The following is a 16,169-nucleotide window of genomic DNA, read 5'->3' as shown; positions in this document are numbered from 1 at the left end:
TCACCCTGGTCTTTATAGAGAGTTCCAGGACAGTCAGAGCAACATAGTAAGACTCTTGTCTTGAAGTAAACAAACAAACGAAACACCCACAAAAAAGCGGTTTTATATTGAAAGATACAAATTATACATGCAGTACAGCGTAATGCTTTGATATATACTTACAATATGGAATGATTAAGAAAGCAAATCTGGGGGCTGGAGAGATGACTCAGTGGTTGAGAGCACTGGCTGCTCTTCCAGACGTCCTGAGTTCAATTCTCAGCACCCACATGGTGGCTCACAACCATCTGTAATTAAATCTGGCACCCTCTTCTGGTCTGTAGGCATACATGCAGACAGAACAATATACATAATAAATAAATCTATTTTAAAAAAGAAAAAAAAAAGAAAGCAAATCTATGCTTGCATACTGTCTTGTGTGGTGAAAACATTTAAAATCTTTTCTTTTGCCAGGAGTTATGGCTCGAACCTGCAATCCTAGCATTGAAAGACTAAGGCAGTAGGGTTGCTTAGAGTGTGAAGCAAATCTGGCCTACATAGTAAGATCCAATCCACCCTGGGGTACTAAGTGAGATCCTGACAAGAAGAAAAGAAGGAGGAAGAGGAGGAGGAAGAGGAAGAAGAAGAAGAAGAAGAAGAAGAAGAAGAAGAAGAAGAAGAAGAAGAAGAAGAAGAAGAAGAAGAAGAAGACAAAGAAACAAGCCCAAACCTGCAGCTCATACCTTTAAGCCCAACATTCAACACGGAGTTAAGCGGGTCTCTGTGAGTCCAGCCTGGGACACAGAGAAACCCTGTATCAAAAAACAAAAACAAAATAAAACAAACAATAACAACAACAAAAAATTCAGAATGATGGAAAGTTTTTACAACAGCAAACAGAAAATTTCCATTCGAGAAGTCAAAAAAAGTAATAAGCAAGATTCCGAACAGCCCAGCTTCCGTTGCCACGGTAATGCAGTTAATGTGAAGTCAACAGACCATAACCAATCAGTTCTTTACTGTGTGGAATGTGGTCCCATTCTAGAACTGTAAATAATGCCAAGCAATATCTTTAAATTGAGCTGGGCATGGTGGCATAGAACTTTGATCCTGGCTTTAATCCAGCCCTAGGGAGGCAGAGGCAGACTGGTCTCTGTGAGTTTGAGTTCAGCCTAATATACATAGTAAATTCTGGGGCAGGAAAGGCTACATAAAGATACTTTGTCTCACAAAATAAAAAATAGCCAACACTTTACATTGTAATATCCCTTTATGGACCATAAATCTAAACCTTGGCTTTTGTTATTCATTTTTGTTTCAAAACTGAATTTCTCTGTGTATCTTTGGATGCTCTGGAACTCAATGTTGGACCAGGCTGACATAGAACTCACAGAGTCCCGAGTGCTGGGATTAAAGGTATGAGTTGCTAGGTTGGGCTTCTAAACCCTGGCCAGGCAATGGTGGTGCACACCTTTAATCCCAGCACTGGGGAGGCAGAGACAGTCAGAACTGAGTCTACAGCCAACCTGGTCGACAGAGTGAGTTTCAGGACAGCCATGACTACACAGCGGAACCCTTTTTCTTCTCCTCCTCCCACTTTTTTTTTTTTTTTTGGCCACAGGGTGTCTCTGTGTAGCCCTGGCTGTCTTGGAACTTTGTAGACCAGGTCCAGGTTAGTCTTGAACTGAAGAGATCGGGCTTTTTTCTTGAAAAACAAACACAGAAACAGAAGGCCATGGTGGTGTCATTTAATCTGGCAGAGGCAGAGGCAGGGACATCTTTGTGATTATGAGGCCAGCCTGTTCTACCTAGTGAGTTCCAGTGTTGCGGGATAGAAAACTAAAGACCACCCAGCATGACCAAAATCCGAGTTGAGAATCTGTAGTAAGCCGATCCGCAAAAGCCTGGAGAGAAACTCCTCACGGAGCAGCCTCAAATGCATTTTTCAGGGAGCTTTTAAGGCTTTTAACCACAGAAAAACGACATCCCGGTTGGCAGTTGCAAGGAAAAGTAAAACAAACAGTTTAACTGAAGCCAAAAGCATGCAGTTAGCTGGCGCATTTCAACCCCAAATTTCTAGAACAGGGTTGGGTAATTTCCCACAGTAGAAAAGGGATGAGCGTGTCAATTTCAGGTTACCACAGAGAAACCTTTGCCCTGTCACTCCGGGACAGGGCTCTATAGAGATCACGTCCTCTCCAAAAGGCAAAACTTGTATATTCAGCGCCGAGAACGTTACGATAAAAGCAATCAAGGGCTTTCAGATTCGTAGCTGAGGAGGAAAAGTCTGCACTTTGCCAATTCCGTGCCTGGAAATCCAAAATCCTGAAGATGCAGCACCCTCGGGCGCGCACCAGTTAGTGACGGATGGCAGGGCCTATCCCTGGGAAGCGTTGCTTTCGGGACCGGAAGTGAGCCCGAGAAGGCGGAATTGCTGTACGTTATAACAGAGGCTTCCGGTAGTGAGAAGTCGTGACTGGTCGAATCTGAAGGAGGGGCGGGACCCGGGCAATTCAAAATAGAGAAGCGGGTCCCGAAGAAGGGAGGCGTATGGACGCTGGGGCTAAGGCGAGGCCGAGGCGGCGGGAGATGGCGGCGGCCACTTCAGGTGCGCGGGCCGGGAGGGCGAGGCGTCGCTGTGTGCAGCTTACGGAGTAGCGGTTGTCGCGAAGAATCCGGGGTGCCGGGGCGCGGGGCGGAAGTGCGGGGGTGGACGTCGCAGCCCCTGCCCTCCACTCCCCGACTTAAGCCCGGTGTCCGTCTAGCGTCTGCACACTTTGTGCGCTGCCGTTTGCTTCGTCTGTAAAGCCGGGCAGCCACCCCATCTGTGAGCACTGAGCAGTGAAGAGACCTGGTGTCTGGGTCCCCAGAGATCTCAGGGGATTCGCCGGGCCGCCCGAAGGCTCTGCTCGGCATCGCTGTGAGTTCCGGCAAAAAGAAATCAAAGACTTGACCTTTCCCTCTATGCGGGGAATTGGATGCTATTTTCATGTTGGAAAAGCTGTCAGGAATTTCAGAATCGTTTCTAAGTGGATTTACATATGCCTGTCTTTTTTTTCTTTAGACCGAATTCTGGACTGTAACTGCTGTTTGCTCAGCCTTTGGGGGAGGCAGACATAAGGAGAACGCCACGCCCCAGGCACAGCTGCAAACATTTATAATGAATCCTTTAATGTTTGTACAGAGATCCGAGATGGTAGCTGCTTTTTTTAAAAAAGGTTTATTTTTATCTTCTGTGCACCACCTGTGTGTGGATGTCCGCAGAGGCCAGAAGAGGGAGTTGGGTCCGCTAGGGCTGGAGTTACAGGTGTTGTGAGCTGCCTGATGTGTGCTGAAAACCAAACCCGGGTCCTCTGGAAGAGCAGTAGACTCTTAACCTCTAAGGCTCACCAGCCTCCTGTACTTGGACAAGAGGAAACAGACATAATGAGCTAAGTAGCTTGTTCAATCCAAGGTGACACACTAGCCAGTACTGGACTGTGGCGTGGGGGTTTAGATTCACACTTGAGCAATGCACTTCCCTTGATTATGCCCAGGCTGTGACCCCCCCTCATCTGATACATAGTAAACATTGAAGTGTTTGAATGTAAGCTGCTCCTTTCCTAGAGGTGGCTACAATTATTTTCAAGCATTCTCATGAACTAATGTAATACCATGAAACTTGTAGAAGCTGAAACAAACCCTTTGGTATTTTGAGAAGGCTTTTATTTAGTTTAGTTTTGTTTTGTTTGTTTTTTGAGATAGGGTTTCTCTGTGTAACTTTGGAGCTGTCTTGGAATTTGTTCTGTAGATCAAACTGACCTCAAACTCACAGAGATCTGCCAGCCTCTGCCTCCTGAGTGCTGGGATTAAAGGCATGTGTCACCACCACCCAGTTTGAAAAGTCTTTTTATTCAAAGAAATGATACTTCCACAGGGCGGTGGCGGCCCACATCTTTATCCCAGCTCTCAGGAGGTACAGGCGATCTGTCAGGTCTCTAAATTCAAGGACAGCCTGGTCCACAAGTGAGTTCCAGGACAGGCAGGCTTACTCAGAGGAAACCTTCTCTTAAAACCAAAAACAACAACAAAAAGAAGCATAGTGATAGTTAGGGCTGTACTTGTTCTTCCAGAGGATCTGGGTTCAGTTCCCAGCACCTCATGGTGGCTCCCACCTCTCAATAACTCCAGTTCCAGGGGATACTAGGGCATCAGGCATGTACACGGTGGAAATACATACAAGCAGGCCAAACTCTCATACACATAAACAGAGAAATAAGAAAATAGTGGTCAAAGCAGGTTTCAAAGTTGGGGTAGGATTTACTCAACCATGAAAAGGACCAAAAGACCTAGTGTTATTTAGACATAAAAAAGGCCAAAATTCTTTGATTCATTTTTCTCTTCTTAAAAGAAAGCTGTGGCCTGAGAAGATAGCTTGGCCGGGTAAAATACTTATCACAGGATCTAAGTTTCATCTCGCATTGGGGAACACTAGAGGTTGACCTTTGACCTCTATGCCTCCATGCATTCCCACAGACATGTGTGGGTCCGCACACTCGAAGATGAGTTGGAGCCCACCACTAGTGTACCCCTAACATTCAGGGGCCGAGGCAGGGGGATTGGGAGCTCAAGGCAGCCACTCTCACAAAACAAAATAAATATTTAGAAAGATAGAGCAGAGGCTAGGGAGGTGGCTCAGCAGCTAAGAAAATTGTATACCCTTCAGAGGGTCCTGATTGAGTCCGCAGCACCCAGTGGGAGCCCACAACCATCTATAACTCCAGTTCAGATGATCTGATCCCCTCTCCTGGCTTCCACAGGCACCAGGCACATGTGGGGTTGTCTAGAGTTAGCATAGCTGTGATGAAGCTCCATGACCAAGAGCAAGCTGAGGGAGAAAGGGGTTATTTGGCTTCAGTTCCACACTGTAGCCCACCACTGAGAGAACTCAGGGCAGGAACTGAAGAGGAGCTGCAACCTGGAGACAGGAGCTGATGTAGAGGCAGAGGCCTTGGAGAGGTACTATCTACTGCGTGCTCTTCGTGGCTCGCTCAGCCTGCTTTCTTATAGACCCCAGGACCACCAGCCCAGGGATGGCGCCACCCATAATGGGCGGGGTCCTGCCTATCAATCACTAATTAAGAAAATGCCCACAGATGGATCTTATGGAGGCTTTTTTTTGGGGGGGGGGGTCTTTGTTTTGTTTGTTTGTTTTTTGTGACAAGGTTTCTCTGTAGCTTTGGAGCCTATCCTGGAACTAGCTCTTGTAGACCAGGCTGGCCTCAAACTCAGAGATCCGCCTGCCTCTGCCTCCCAAGTGCTTGGATTAAAGGCGTTCACCATTACTGCTTGGAGGAATTTTCTCAATTGAGGTCCCCTCCTTTCAGATGACTCTAGCTTGTGTCAAGCTGACATAAAACTAGCCACAACAGTGGTACGCAGACATACATAATATTAAATATTAAATAAATTTTAAATTAAGAAAAACTGTCAGGTATTGATGATTATGTGTAAGACAGAAGACAGTTTAAAATTCCTAGTTTGGAGTCTGAGGCCTTAGTGAGGAACCTGTTGCAGGGAGCTAGGTGGGGAAGGTTTAGTGCAGGTGGAATTAGAGGCACCTTGGAACCATCCTAGAGAAGGTAGATGGTAGATTGGACAGAGGAACTGCGAATTGGAGTCTGCTCTCTGCTATAAAGGGCATCATCGGCTTGAAGATGTTCGTTTAAAATGAGAATGAAGGTAATTGGTGTCTAGAGAAGGTGGCTGTTGCCTGTGAAGTGAATCTGAGCTGTCTCATCCGGGGTGACATTTGTGCCCCGGGAGCACGTGGAAGCGTGCTCTGCTTGTTACAACTTGGAGACAAAGACAGAGAATGCTGCTGGGCTCTAGTGGGTGTTTGTGGAACAGTCTGCAGTGTGAGCCCACAGCAAAGAATTACACAACTCAAAATGCTAATAGTACAGAAGCTGACAGGGTGTAGGACATAGGAGAAACATTTAACACCATTAAACTAAGGAATAATCAAAAGCTAGTAAAACAGTCAGGGAAATGGATGGCATAGAAACCAAGGGAAAAGGGTATCTCATAAGTGTGTTGAATTCCGGGGGCTGGAGAGATGACCCAGAGGTTAAGAGCATTGTCTGCTCTTCCAGAGGTCCTGTGTTCAATTCCTAGCAACCACATGATGGCTCACAACCATCTATAATGAGATCTGGTGCCCTCTTCTTGTATGTGTCTACAAAGAAATAAAGAAGAAGAAAAAAGTGTGTTGAATTTCTTAGGAAGTCAGATAGGGTTCAGGCTGAGTGTGCCTACTGAATCTGGAGTATGAAGTCCCTTAGGTTCCTGGGTAGAAGCAAGCTGCTGAGATTAAAATGTGTCAAGAAAGAGAATAATAATCACAATAGCAACAGCTGACATTGAGACTTGCAGGGCACCTACTGAATGTTTTATATACATTTTTAGTCTGGATGGTTTTTCTGTAATAAATACTGTTATTATTTTTTAAAGCTTTATTTAACTTTATTTTATGTGCATTGGTGTGAAGGTGTCAGATCTAGTGGAACTGCATTTTCAGACAGTTGTGAGCTGCCATGTGAGTGCTGGGAATTGAACCCGGGTCCTCTGGAAGAGTAGTCAGTGCTCTTAACCGCTGAGCCATCTCTTCAGCCCCTGCTGTTATTTTTGTAGAGAGAAATGAAGTTTGGAGTGGCTAAGTGACTATTGGGGTCAGATAGCTGCCAGCCAGCATTGTCTTTGACTCCAAATGTCATCGGTATACACAGAAGGGGTGTGGTAATTCATGTGTGGACTTCAGAATTAGACCTCATTTGAAGCTTTGGCATTAACAAGCAGTTAAAGGAGGGACAAATTGCCTAAACTGTGCCTCTCCACCTTCCTAATGCTGGGGCCCTTTAATACAGTTCTTCATGTTGTGGTGACCCACACCATAAAGTTGTTTCATTTCTACTTTATAACTGTGATTTTGCTACTGTTATTAATAATAACGTTAATATCTATGTTTCCCAATATGTTTTTAGAGACTGCTGTAAAAGGGTCCTTTGACTCCCAAAGGGTCGAGGCTCACAGGTTGAGAATCCCTGGCCTAAATCCTTCATTCTGTGCCTTTAAGTGGGAAGTAGGGGACGTCAATAAAATGAGGCAAGATGGTGCAAATTCTAAGCTACCTGGGCTACACAGTGAATCCCTATCTCAAAAACAAGGGGCTGGAGAGCTCACTTCAGGGTCGAGCTCTTGCTGTTCTTACTTTTTTTTTTTTTTAAAGATTTATTTAGTTAGTTGGTTTTGCTTTGTTATTCTAGACAGGGTTTCTCTGAATAGCCCCTGCTGTCCTAGAGCTGGATTTGGAGACCAGACTGGTCTTAAACTCACTGGGATCTACCTGCCTCTGCCTCCCAAGTGCTGGGGGGATTAAAGGCGTGTGCCACTACCACCTGGCTGTTTTAGATCTACTTATTTTGTTATTTTTATGTGCATGAGTGTATTTACCTACATGTATGTATGTCCACCACAAGAGTGCCTAGTGTTTGTGGGGTCAAAAGAGGGCATCAAATTCTGCTGGACTGGATTTAAAAGACAGCTGTGAGCTACCACAGGTGCTGGGAATAGAACCTGGGGACCTCTGCGAGACCAGTAAGTGCTCTTAACTGCAGAGTCTACTCTCCAGTCCCACTTGCTGTTCAATGTCCAGCTTCCATGTAGAGATGGTGGCTTATAAACCACATATGTCGTGCATATACATCCACACACGCAAAATACTCATAAAATAAATAAATCGAAAATAATTCAAAACAACCCACCAAATAAATAAAACTGGATTTCTTTTTAAATCAAGTACCAGAAGATAAGCACTTTTATGTGAATTACATTTATTACAACAACCCCAATGAGTAGGTTTTTTTGTTTTATTTTGTTTATGTTTTTGAAGACAGAATTTCTCTGTGTAGCCCAGGCTGTCCTCGAACTTCTCTGTAGCCCAGGCTGGCCTGCTGAGTGCTGGGCTAGAGGTGGTGGCACCTGCGCCTCTGTACATTTTCGCCTGTGTCCTCCGCTTTCAAGCTGTCACACGTTGGATGCACAAGGTGTAGCGTTTGTCAGATGAAGGGCAGAGGCCTGAATTCGAAACAGCTCACCTGCTTGTATCTGTCTTATGTTTCGCTTCCCCTTAAGAGGCATCCCTGGGCCTCCCGGCAACGTTGGCTCCCATTTCTCTGTGCTTCCACCAAAATTTAACACCGAAAACTGGTCTCTTCCAGGAGCTGGTCGCTGCCTAAGCAAGGGAGGGGCTAGCCGGCGCCCACCTCCAGCGCGAGTAAGGGTGGCTGTACGACTGCGGCCATTTATGGACGAAGAAACAAAAGCAAGCGAACCCTCCTGTGTACGAGGCGTAGACAGCTGCTCTCTTGAGGTGGCCAACTGGAAGAAATACCAGGAGACACTCAAATATCAGTAAGGTTCAAGCTACTCCTATCTAGGCCTGCTCACTTTATCACTCCAGTTCCTGAGATCTGTCTCTCAGGATCCTACTCCTTGCTAGGCCAATCTTTGTTCCCCAAACCTTCATTTAATGATTTAGGTGCTCATGGTATATAGATGAATACTCAAGACAAAGACCAGAGGTTGAAGTGGATGTCAGTCTTGGGGAAAAGGGAGGAAGGAGCAGTGTAGCCCCAAACAGGTTCTAGAAAATACATAGAAAGGGTAGGAAAACAGACGTGGTAGCCAATCCAGAGAAGACCGCGCAGATTCGGGAATGGCACACATGAGAGCAACTCCTTAAGGAAGTCCATGGGATTTTAAAGTTTAAACTTGGCCTGTAGTCTGGCAAACCACAGCCCACAGGTCAAGTTCAGTCAGGAGTCTTCAGTTTGGTTTTATTTCTTGTTTGTTTGTTTTAAACAAGGTCTCATAAAACATGGGCTGAGCAGGGTGGTGGTGGTGCACACCTTTAATCCCAATACTCGGGAGGCAGAGGCAGGCTCTGAGTTCGAGGCTAGACTGGCCTACAGAGTGAGTTCTAGGACAGCTAGATCTGTTAAACAGAGAAATCTTGTCACAGAAAAACCAAAGACAAACCACAGACTGGCCTTTACCTCCCAGTTTTCTTGCCTGAGGCACCTTCTGAGTGCTGGGAGCTCAGGTGGTGTGCTGCCGGCCGCTCAGACTTTTCTATAAATAAAGTTTATCATTTATTACACAATAGAGCTGTTTGACTAGCCTTAGAGTTAAGTGGTTTTGAAACGTCCACGTGGTCACGAAGCCTAAAATATTTCTTGTCTGGTTCTTTATAAAAGGTTAGTTTGGTCCAGTTGTAGGTCCTTAATAGCTTGGCTTCCTTCCTTCCTTTCCAGCCTTCTCTTGCCACAGTGTAGTGAACGAGCTATGTTTGAATCTAGACTGGCCTTTTGTCTGCCCTGTTAAAGTGCCACCTAAGAAAAAGATTGAGAGGCCGTTTCACACCATGTTGTGACACTATTACTGGGGATATATAAACAAATGTCTACTCACCCCAGAGTGGGAACCAACCACAGACCAAAGTGAGGACGCCACCAACGTCCAACTCGGTGATCCAGTGCGTTGTATTGGGTTTACTTTCAGGAATAAGTAAGTTACTACAGGAGCAGAAGTGACTCAAAGCTAGCCACATCACCAAAGCTCAGCTCAGGCTAGCTGACAGCTCACACAAGCTAGGGACCTGCAGGCAGTGAGCCTCTTCCAAGCTGCTCTGCCAGTCTGAGAGTGACTCCCAGCAGCCCTTACTGCTGTATATGCTTGGGGAGGGAGGTGCCTCGTTTTCTGGTCATTCTTAGGACTTCCTGAGCTTAGGCTTCCCTCCAAAATGGAAATTGCTGCACAAAGCACCATGTCTTGTTTCTGTATTCTTCTGTTTGGCAGCGCTTCCTTGCCTCAGCAGAATCATTTATTCCTTCTAGTCTGTTCTTATCTTCGTCTCCTGAATCGTTGCAAAGTATGGGTATCTGATTGCAATGTGAAATTAATTTCTGTTTCCTATTATCAGCACAGTGACTGGACTATAGTAGATTTTCTAGGAACACTTTCAAGGTCTTTGTTCAAGAAATGGAGCAGAGCCTTTAAAGCCGGCATCATCTAGGTTTAGGGTGTCGACCTAACACCCTACTAATGCCCTCTCCTTTTTCTGCCTACAGGTTCGATGCCTTCTATGGGGAGAAGAGCACTCAGCAGGACATCTATGTTGGCTCAGTACAGCCTATCCTAAGGCACTTGCTGGAAGGGCAGAATGCCAGTGTGCTTGCCTATGGGCCTACTGGGGCAGGTGAGAAGCCAGAAGAGAACTATACATGAGAAGGAGCCAGGGAAACTGAGAGGAAAACCTCACAGCTTCCTCTGCTCATTCCCTAGGGAAGACACACACAATGCTGGGCAGCCCAGAACAACCTGGAGTAATTCCCAGGGCTCTCATGGACCTCCTGCAGCTCACAAGGGAAGAAAGTGCAGAGGGCCGGCCATGGGACCTTTCCGTCACTATGTCCTATTTAGAGATCTACCAGGAGAAGGTGAGGCGTCAAAGAGTGCCTTCTAGAGCATGAAGCTGCACTCTAGATTAAGGAGGTATATGTAGTGAGAGCTGGCAAGGTGGAGTGGGCTATCAGATGGAAGAGCTCTGACAGTCCAGTAGAGACAAGAACCCCAATCCCCGTGAAGCAAGCACCCTCCTCATGGAGAAATGTCCTTCTATCACTGCTCAAATAGGTATTAGACCTCCTGGATCCTGCGTCAGGAGACCTAGTGATCCGAGAGGACTGTCGAGGGAACATCCTGATTCCCGGCCTCACACAGAAGCCAATCGCTACCTTCTCTGACTTCGAGCAGCACTTCCTGCCAGCCAGTAGAAATCGCTCTGTGGGAGCCACCCGGCTCAACCAGCGCTCTTCCCGCAGTCATGCGGTACTCCTGGTCAAGGTAAAGCCACTCCAGGAAGAAGGGCCCGCCCTGGGAAGCCCCGAAGCCTAAGCTCAGTCTGGGCCCTTGCTCTTCCCCTAGGTGGACCAGCGGGAACGTTTGGCTCCATTTCGCCAGCGGGAAGGAAAACTCTATCTTATTGATTTGGCTGGTTCAGAGGACAACCGTCGCACAGGCAACCAGGGCATTCGGCTAAAAGAGAGTGGAGCCATCAACTCCTCCCTCTTTGTACTAGGCAAAGTGGTGGATGCATTAAGTCAGGGTCTCCCTCGTATACCATACCGGGACAGCAAGCTCACTCGCTTATTACAGGTCATGTCTACCCATATTGGGCCAAAGGGGACTAAAGAAGGCAGCTCTTAGGCCTGCTGGTTAGGGTAGTGGGAACTGTCGACAAGGAATAAGAAGGCTGGGAGTCTGAACCATACTCCAATTCTTACCCCGTAGGACTCTCTGGGCGGCTCAGCTCATAGCATCATCATTGCCAACATTGCTCCTGAAAGACGTTTCTACCAGGATACAATCTCAGCGTTAAACTTCACCGCTAGGTCCAAGGAAGTGATTAACCGGCCTTTCACCAATGAGAGTCTACAGCCTCACGGTGAGGACAATTGGAGTTTCCCCAGACTGCTGAGCACCAGCACTGAGGGGGACCATTCTGACTCTCCTTACTATCCCTCCAATCTTCTCAGCTTTGGCACCTGTTAAGCCGTCTCAGAAAGAACTGCCAGGCCCATCAGAAGCAAAGAAAGCCAAAGGCCCTGAACAAGAATCACATGGGAGCCCTGCGTCTGTAACAGCTCCAGCCCCTGCCTCCGAGAAACTGAGGTGAGATTCAGGTCTTCCCTGCTGCATCTCTAATAGCTGTAGGCTAACAGGAGGTTTAGCTGCCAAATCCTTGAACCTTTTCCCCAGTGAATTCACTCTAAGACCTAAACTCACCAAAGGGCCAAATTGTCACTCTGGATAAGAGCCGAGCTCCGAAATGGGGCTCATCAAACTTAGACCCTGACCTTGAGGATTCTCTTTTAGGAAATGGGGAGCCTGAGTTTATAAAAAAAAAAGCCAGGTAGATAATACAGAAAAGAATGGCACCAGGTAGTTAATCCCATATCTTTAATTCCAGCAGTCAGTAGGCAGAGGCAAACAGATCTCTGAGTTCTAGGCCAGCCTGGTTTACAGACCAAGTTCTAGGATAGCCAAAGCTATGCAGAGTAACCCTTTCTCTAAAAACAAAACAAACAAACAAACAGAATGGCTTGTTCTGTGGAACTTGGGAGGAAAAATTACTTGTGCTGTTTACCTGCACTTTCTGCTGCTGTTCTTCTGTGACTTGTGCATAAAGAACAGGACATGACCCATCCCGTGTCTTTAAGGAGCTAGTTCGGTGTAGCACAGATAATCTAACTAGGCATTATGGGAAAGACAGTTTTCACCAGGTGTGAGGGTGAAGATTTCAGACAGAACAAAGATGGCTAGAAGTTACTGTGCTCAGATAGCCAGGACTGCTGGAACAAGACTCTTGTGTATACAGCCCACCGGACAAAGGCTTCTTATGCTAAGACTCTAGTAGCTGTCATATACCTGCTAACAAGGACCTCTTCTGTGGATCTTCCCCCACTTGCTTCCAAATGGCTAATCACTCAGCTCTTACTCTTTAGTTCTTCTTCATGTGTACATGTTTGTGGCATTCATGTATGTGTGTACACACACGTGGAGGCTGGAGGTCGATGCTGAGAATCTTCAATCACTCTTGTGCCTTATTCTTTGACAACTCCCTGTCGTGACAAGTATCTCTAGCCTGCTTGTGCTTGGGGCATCCCGAGTCTGCACTTGGCATTTATGTGGACTCTACAGATCCAACTTTAGGCCCCTTGCTTGCAAGGCAAGTATTTTAATTGCTGAGTTAGCTCCCTAGCTCTTTTTTCTTTATCACACACAAGTGCTTCCTAGACAGAGCAGAATGCTAGGTCCCTAATGTGTGGCATCCAGTGCTTATTAGCTGCTTTTAACCTAATATTCTGGTATCCCTGAGAGTTTACTTCACCTCCTAAAGACACTATACTCGGAGGCTAGTTAACTCTTCCCAAACAGATGACACCAAGTTAAGCTGTGACAAAGGTAGCCCTGCTCTGCTGGAGTGATGAGAGAGGAGGTAGGTGTGTGTGAACAGCCCTGGAGGTATGAGAGAGAAGGTAGGTGTGAGCAGCCCTTTTTCCTACTCAGCCTCTTAGGGAAGCTATGCAGTATGGACCCAGCCACGATGGAGAGCCTCCTGAGCTTGGATCGTTTGCTGGGCTCCCAGGGGAGCCACGGGACACCTCTGCTGAACACTCCAAAGCGAGAGCGGATGGCACTCATTAAGACAGTGGAGGAGAAGAACCTGGAGATTGAGGTACCTGTTGAGAAGCTGACCTAGTATTCTAACCAGTTTAGAAGTGCATTACTTATGGCTAGAGAAATGGCTCGGCAGTTAAGAGCACATTGTTCTTGCAGAGGACCAGAGTTCGATTCCTAACACCCGTGTCAGGCAGCTCACAACTACCTAGAACTTCCAGCTTCAGAGAGACTACATCTCTCTGACGACTTTGGGCACAGACACAAGTACATACACATAATTACCTGTGACTTAGCAGTTAAGAACACTGGCTCGCGGGGGGGGGGGGGGGGGGGGGGATTGGTGGCAGGTGCACGCCTTTAATCCTGTTTAATCCCGGCACTTGGGAAGCAGAGGAAGGCAGATCTCTGAGTTGAAGGCCAGCATGGTCAACAAAGTGAGTTCAGGACAGGCTCCAAAGCTACAGAAAAATCCTGTCTTGAAAAACAAACAACAACAAAAAAAGGACTAGCTTACTTTCTAGCAACCACATGACAGTTCCCAACTGCCTATAACTCCAGTTCCAAGAGATCCAACCCTGTCTACTGACCCACAAGGGCACCAGGCATACATATAGTTCACAAATATATATGCAGGCAAAATACCCACACACATAAAAATATATAATCTGCCTAGAGGCAGGCTGCTCTTTGTGAGTTTGAGGTTGGCCTGATCTACATACCAATTTCCAGGCCTGCCATGGCTACATAGTGAGACATTGTCTCAGAAACAAACAAAACCCTCCATTTCACAAGACTTCCTTGCTTGAAGACTTATTCTGTCTCTAAGTAGCCCCCTGATCATATTAGAATACCCTTAGTTATTTTGAACCCTGTCTCCTCATTGATTCTCCTACTGGTCCTACATCTATTCTCTTGGACCTCAGAGCTCTGCCTGCCCACCTTCCTAATCCGCTGCTTTGGGACTGGAACTGAGTCACATATTCCCATGATCCTTCCCAACAGAGGCTTAAGATGAAGCAAAAGGAACTGGAGGCCAAGGTGCTAGCCCAGGAAGCGCAGGATCCAAAGGATAAAGAGAACAGTTTGACAGTTCTCCAGCCCCTTCCCTCTTGTACAGACACAGTGGCGAAGCCCCTGAGAAAGGCTGTGGTGATGCCCCTGCAACTGGGTAAGTTTAGTCCCAGGATCTGGGCTGACACAGCTACCTCAGAAGTGAAGAGACGTAAAGAGCAGCTATCCTCTTGTCACTCACACCCTCCCACTGGGTCTGAAGAAGCCCTGGTGCTTGTCATGCCAGTTAAAGACAGCAGGGTCTTGGCTGGATATGGTGGCACACACCTGTGATCCCAGCACTCAGAAGGGCGAGGCAGAATGGTTGCTCTAAATCCCAGGTTAGCCTTGGTTATAGAGTGAGACCCTGTCTCACTTGGAAACAACAAAACCTCAAGGTTGGAGGAATGGGAGGTAGGGAGGGATGAGGTCGCTTGTGCCCTGACCAGTTTCTAATCCTGCTTTCAGTTCAGAAACAGGCAGAGTCAAAGATCCATATTCTGAAGAGAGGCCACAAAAGAAAGGTGAGCCCCACCCCGCGTTTCCACTTGGGAACGTTTTACATGCAGTGATGGATGAAATGTGGTGTACCTCAGAGTGGGTATCCGTCATTTGTGAGTTTCCTTTTTTTGATGTCCCTTGCACTTGGACTTGCTACTGATTAGATCTAGTATGTAGTCTAGCTCCCGCTCTCTCTAAGCTATAAGAAATGTAGGGAGAATGACGGGCATTTAAAGAATCCCTTAAGCAGAATGGTCTTCACACAAAATGAACACTAGTTGAACTGCCCCAAAACTGACAAGCTGGGGATATTTGGTTTTTTCAAGCACGGTAGGCACTTCCGGTGCTCTACTGCTTAACTGTAGGCTCCTCCGAGTTACTTGATGTGTGCGTTCATAGTCATCGAATCTTCACAGCAACTGAGAATTATACCAGTTCTGCAAAATTAGTACGGGGAGGGGCAAGGTGATTAGGTGTTCGCAGTCATCCACAGACTTTTGCTGTCATTTCTGTTACCTCATAGCTAGAGCCATCAATTGCGTCCAAACCTGTGGAAAAGGCTGAGGACTGCTGGGAGCTACAGATTAGCCCAGAGTTACTGGCACATGGGCGCAAAAAATTATTGGATCTGCTGAATGAAGGCTCAGTTCGGGATCTGCGCAGCCTGCATCTCATTGGCCAGAAGAAGGCCCAACTCATCATGGGCTGGAGGGAGCTCCATGGCCCCTTCAGCAAGGTAACAACCTAGGAAGGCAGGTGGAGAGGGGTGCCCCGCCTCTCTGTCCACCTCCTTCCTACTGACGCTGTCCCTCTAGGTGGAGGACTTGGAACAGGTGGAAGGCATCTCTGGAAAGCAGGTGGAGTCTTTCCTGAAGGTAAGAGCATCTCTGCCCTTTCTCTACCAGCCTGCAGGCTGTGCCCCGCCCCACCCCGCCCTAGCCCAGCTGCTACACTGACGCATTTATGCTTCCTTGCAGGCGAACCTCTTGGGCTTGGCTGCCGGCCAGAACTGTGATCCCTCCTGACTACCAGCTCTTCACACTCCCTTTTCCTTTTAAAACCCTTGTATAATGATGTTTTTATTGTAAATACAGTTTTTATTCCATGCTTGAGCCTGGTTTTTAGGGATGGCAGGGCTGGGGTGGGAGCCACAATTGGCCTTGGGATCAGGATCACGCTCTGTGGGGATACTTATCTGGGCGCCATCTTTGGGAAATCCCGAACTAGTCCAAGATTGTAAATAAACCACTGGAATTGGAAGGGGACGGTGGCCTAGATGAATCAAAAAGCTGAAGCGAAAGCCGAAGAACAACGACCGTTAGGCGGGCACGCGCTTCTAGCTTAGCCCCGCCCCA

The 16,169-nt window shown here is 47.0% G+C and overlaps 1 protein-coding gene across 1 annotated transcript; it reads left to right on the top strand.

Moving 5' to 3' along the window:
* The first annotated feature begins 2,484 nt into the window (after positions 1 to 2,484).
* On the top strand, positions 2,485 to 15,919 carry Kif22 (kinesin family member 22). Its single transcript, XM_075972307.1, has 14 exons — positions 2,485 to 2,587; positions 8,238 to 8,430; positions 10,149 to 10,276; positions 10,363 to 10,517; positions 10,714 to 10,923; positions 11,005 to 11,235; positions 11,371 to 11,524; positions 11,616 to 11,751; positions 13,150 to 13,318; positions 14,266 to 14,431; positions 14,782 to 14,837; positions 15,338 to 15,550; positions 15,630 to 15,689; positions 15,792 to 15,919. Exons 1-14 carry the CDS (start codon positions 2,530 to 2,532, stop codon positions 15,837 to 15,839), a joined length of 1,977 nt encoding a protein of 658 aa, XP_075828422.1. The 5' UTR covers positions 2,485 to 2,529; the 3' UTR covers positions 15,840 to 15,919.
* Positions 15,920 to 16,169: the final 250 nt, after the last annotated feature.

The sequence above is a fragment of the Microtus pennsylvanicus genome, chromosome 5, assembly GCF_037038515.1.
Source record: "Microtus pennsylvanicus isolate mMicPen1 chromosome 5, mMicPen1.hap1, whole genome shotgun sequence".
NCBI classification, from domain to species: domain Eukaryota; kingdom Metazoa; phylum Chordata; class Mammalia; order Rodentia; family Cricetidae; genus Microtus; species Microtus pennsylvanicus.
Note: the sequence above shows the minus strand (reverse complement) of the source record. Positions and strands in the feature narration are given on the sequence as shown.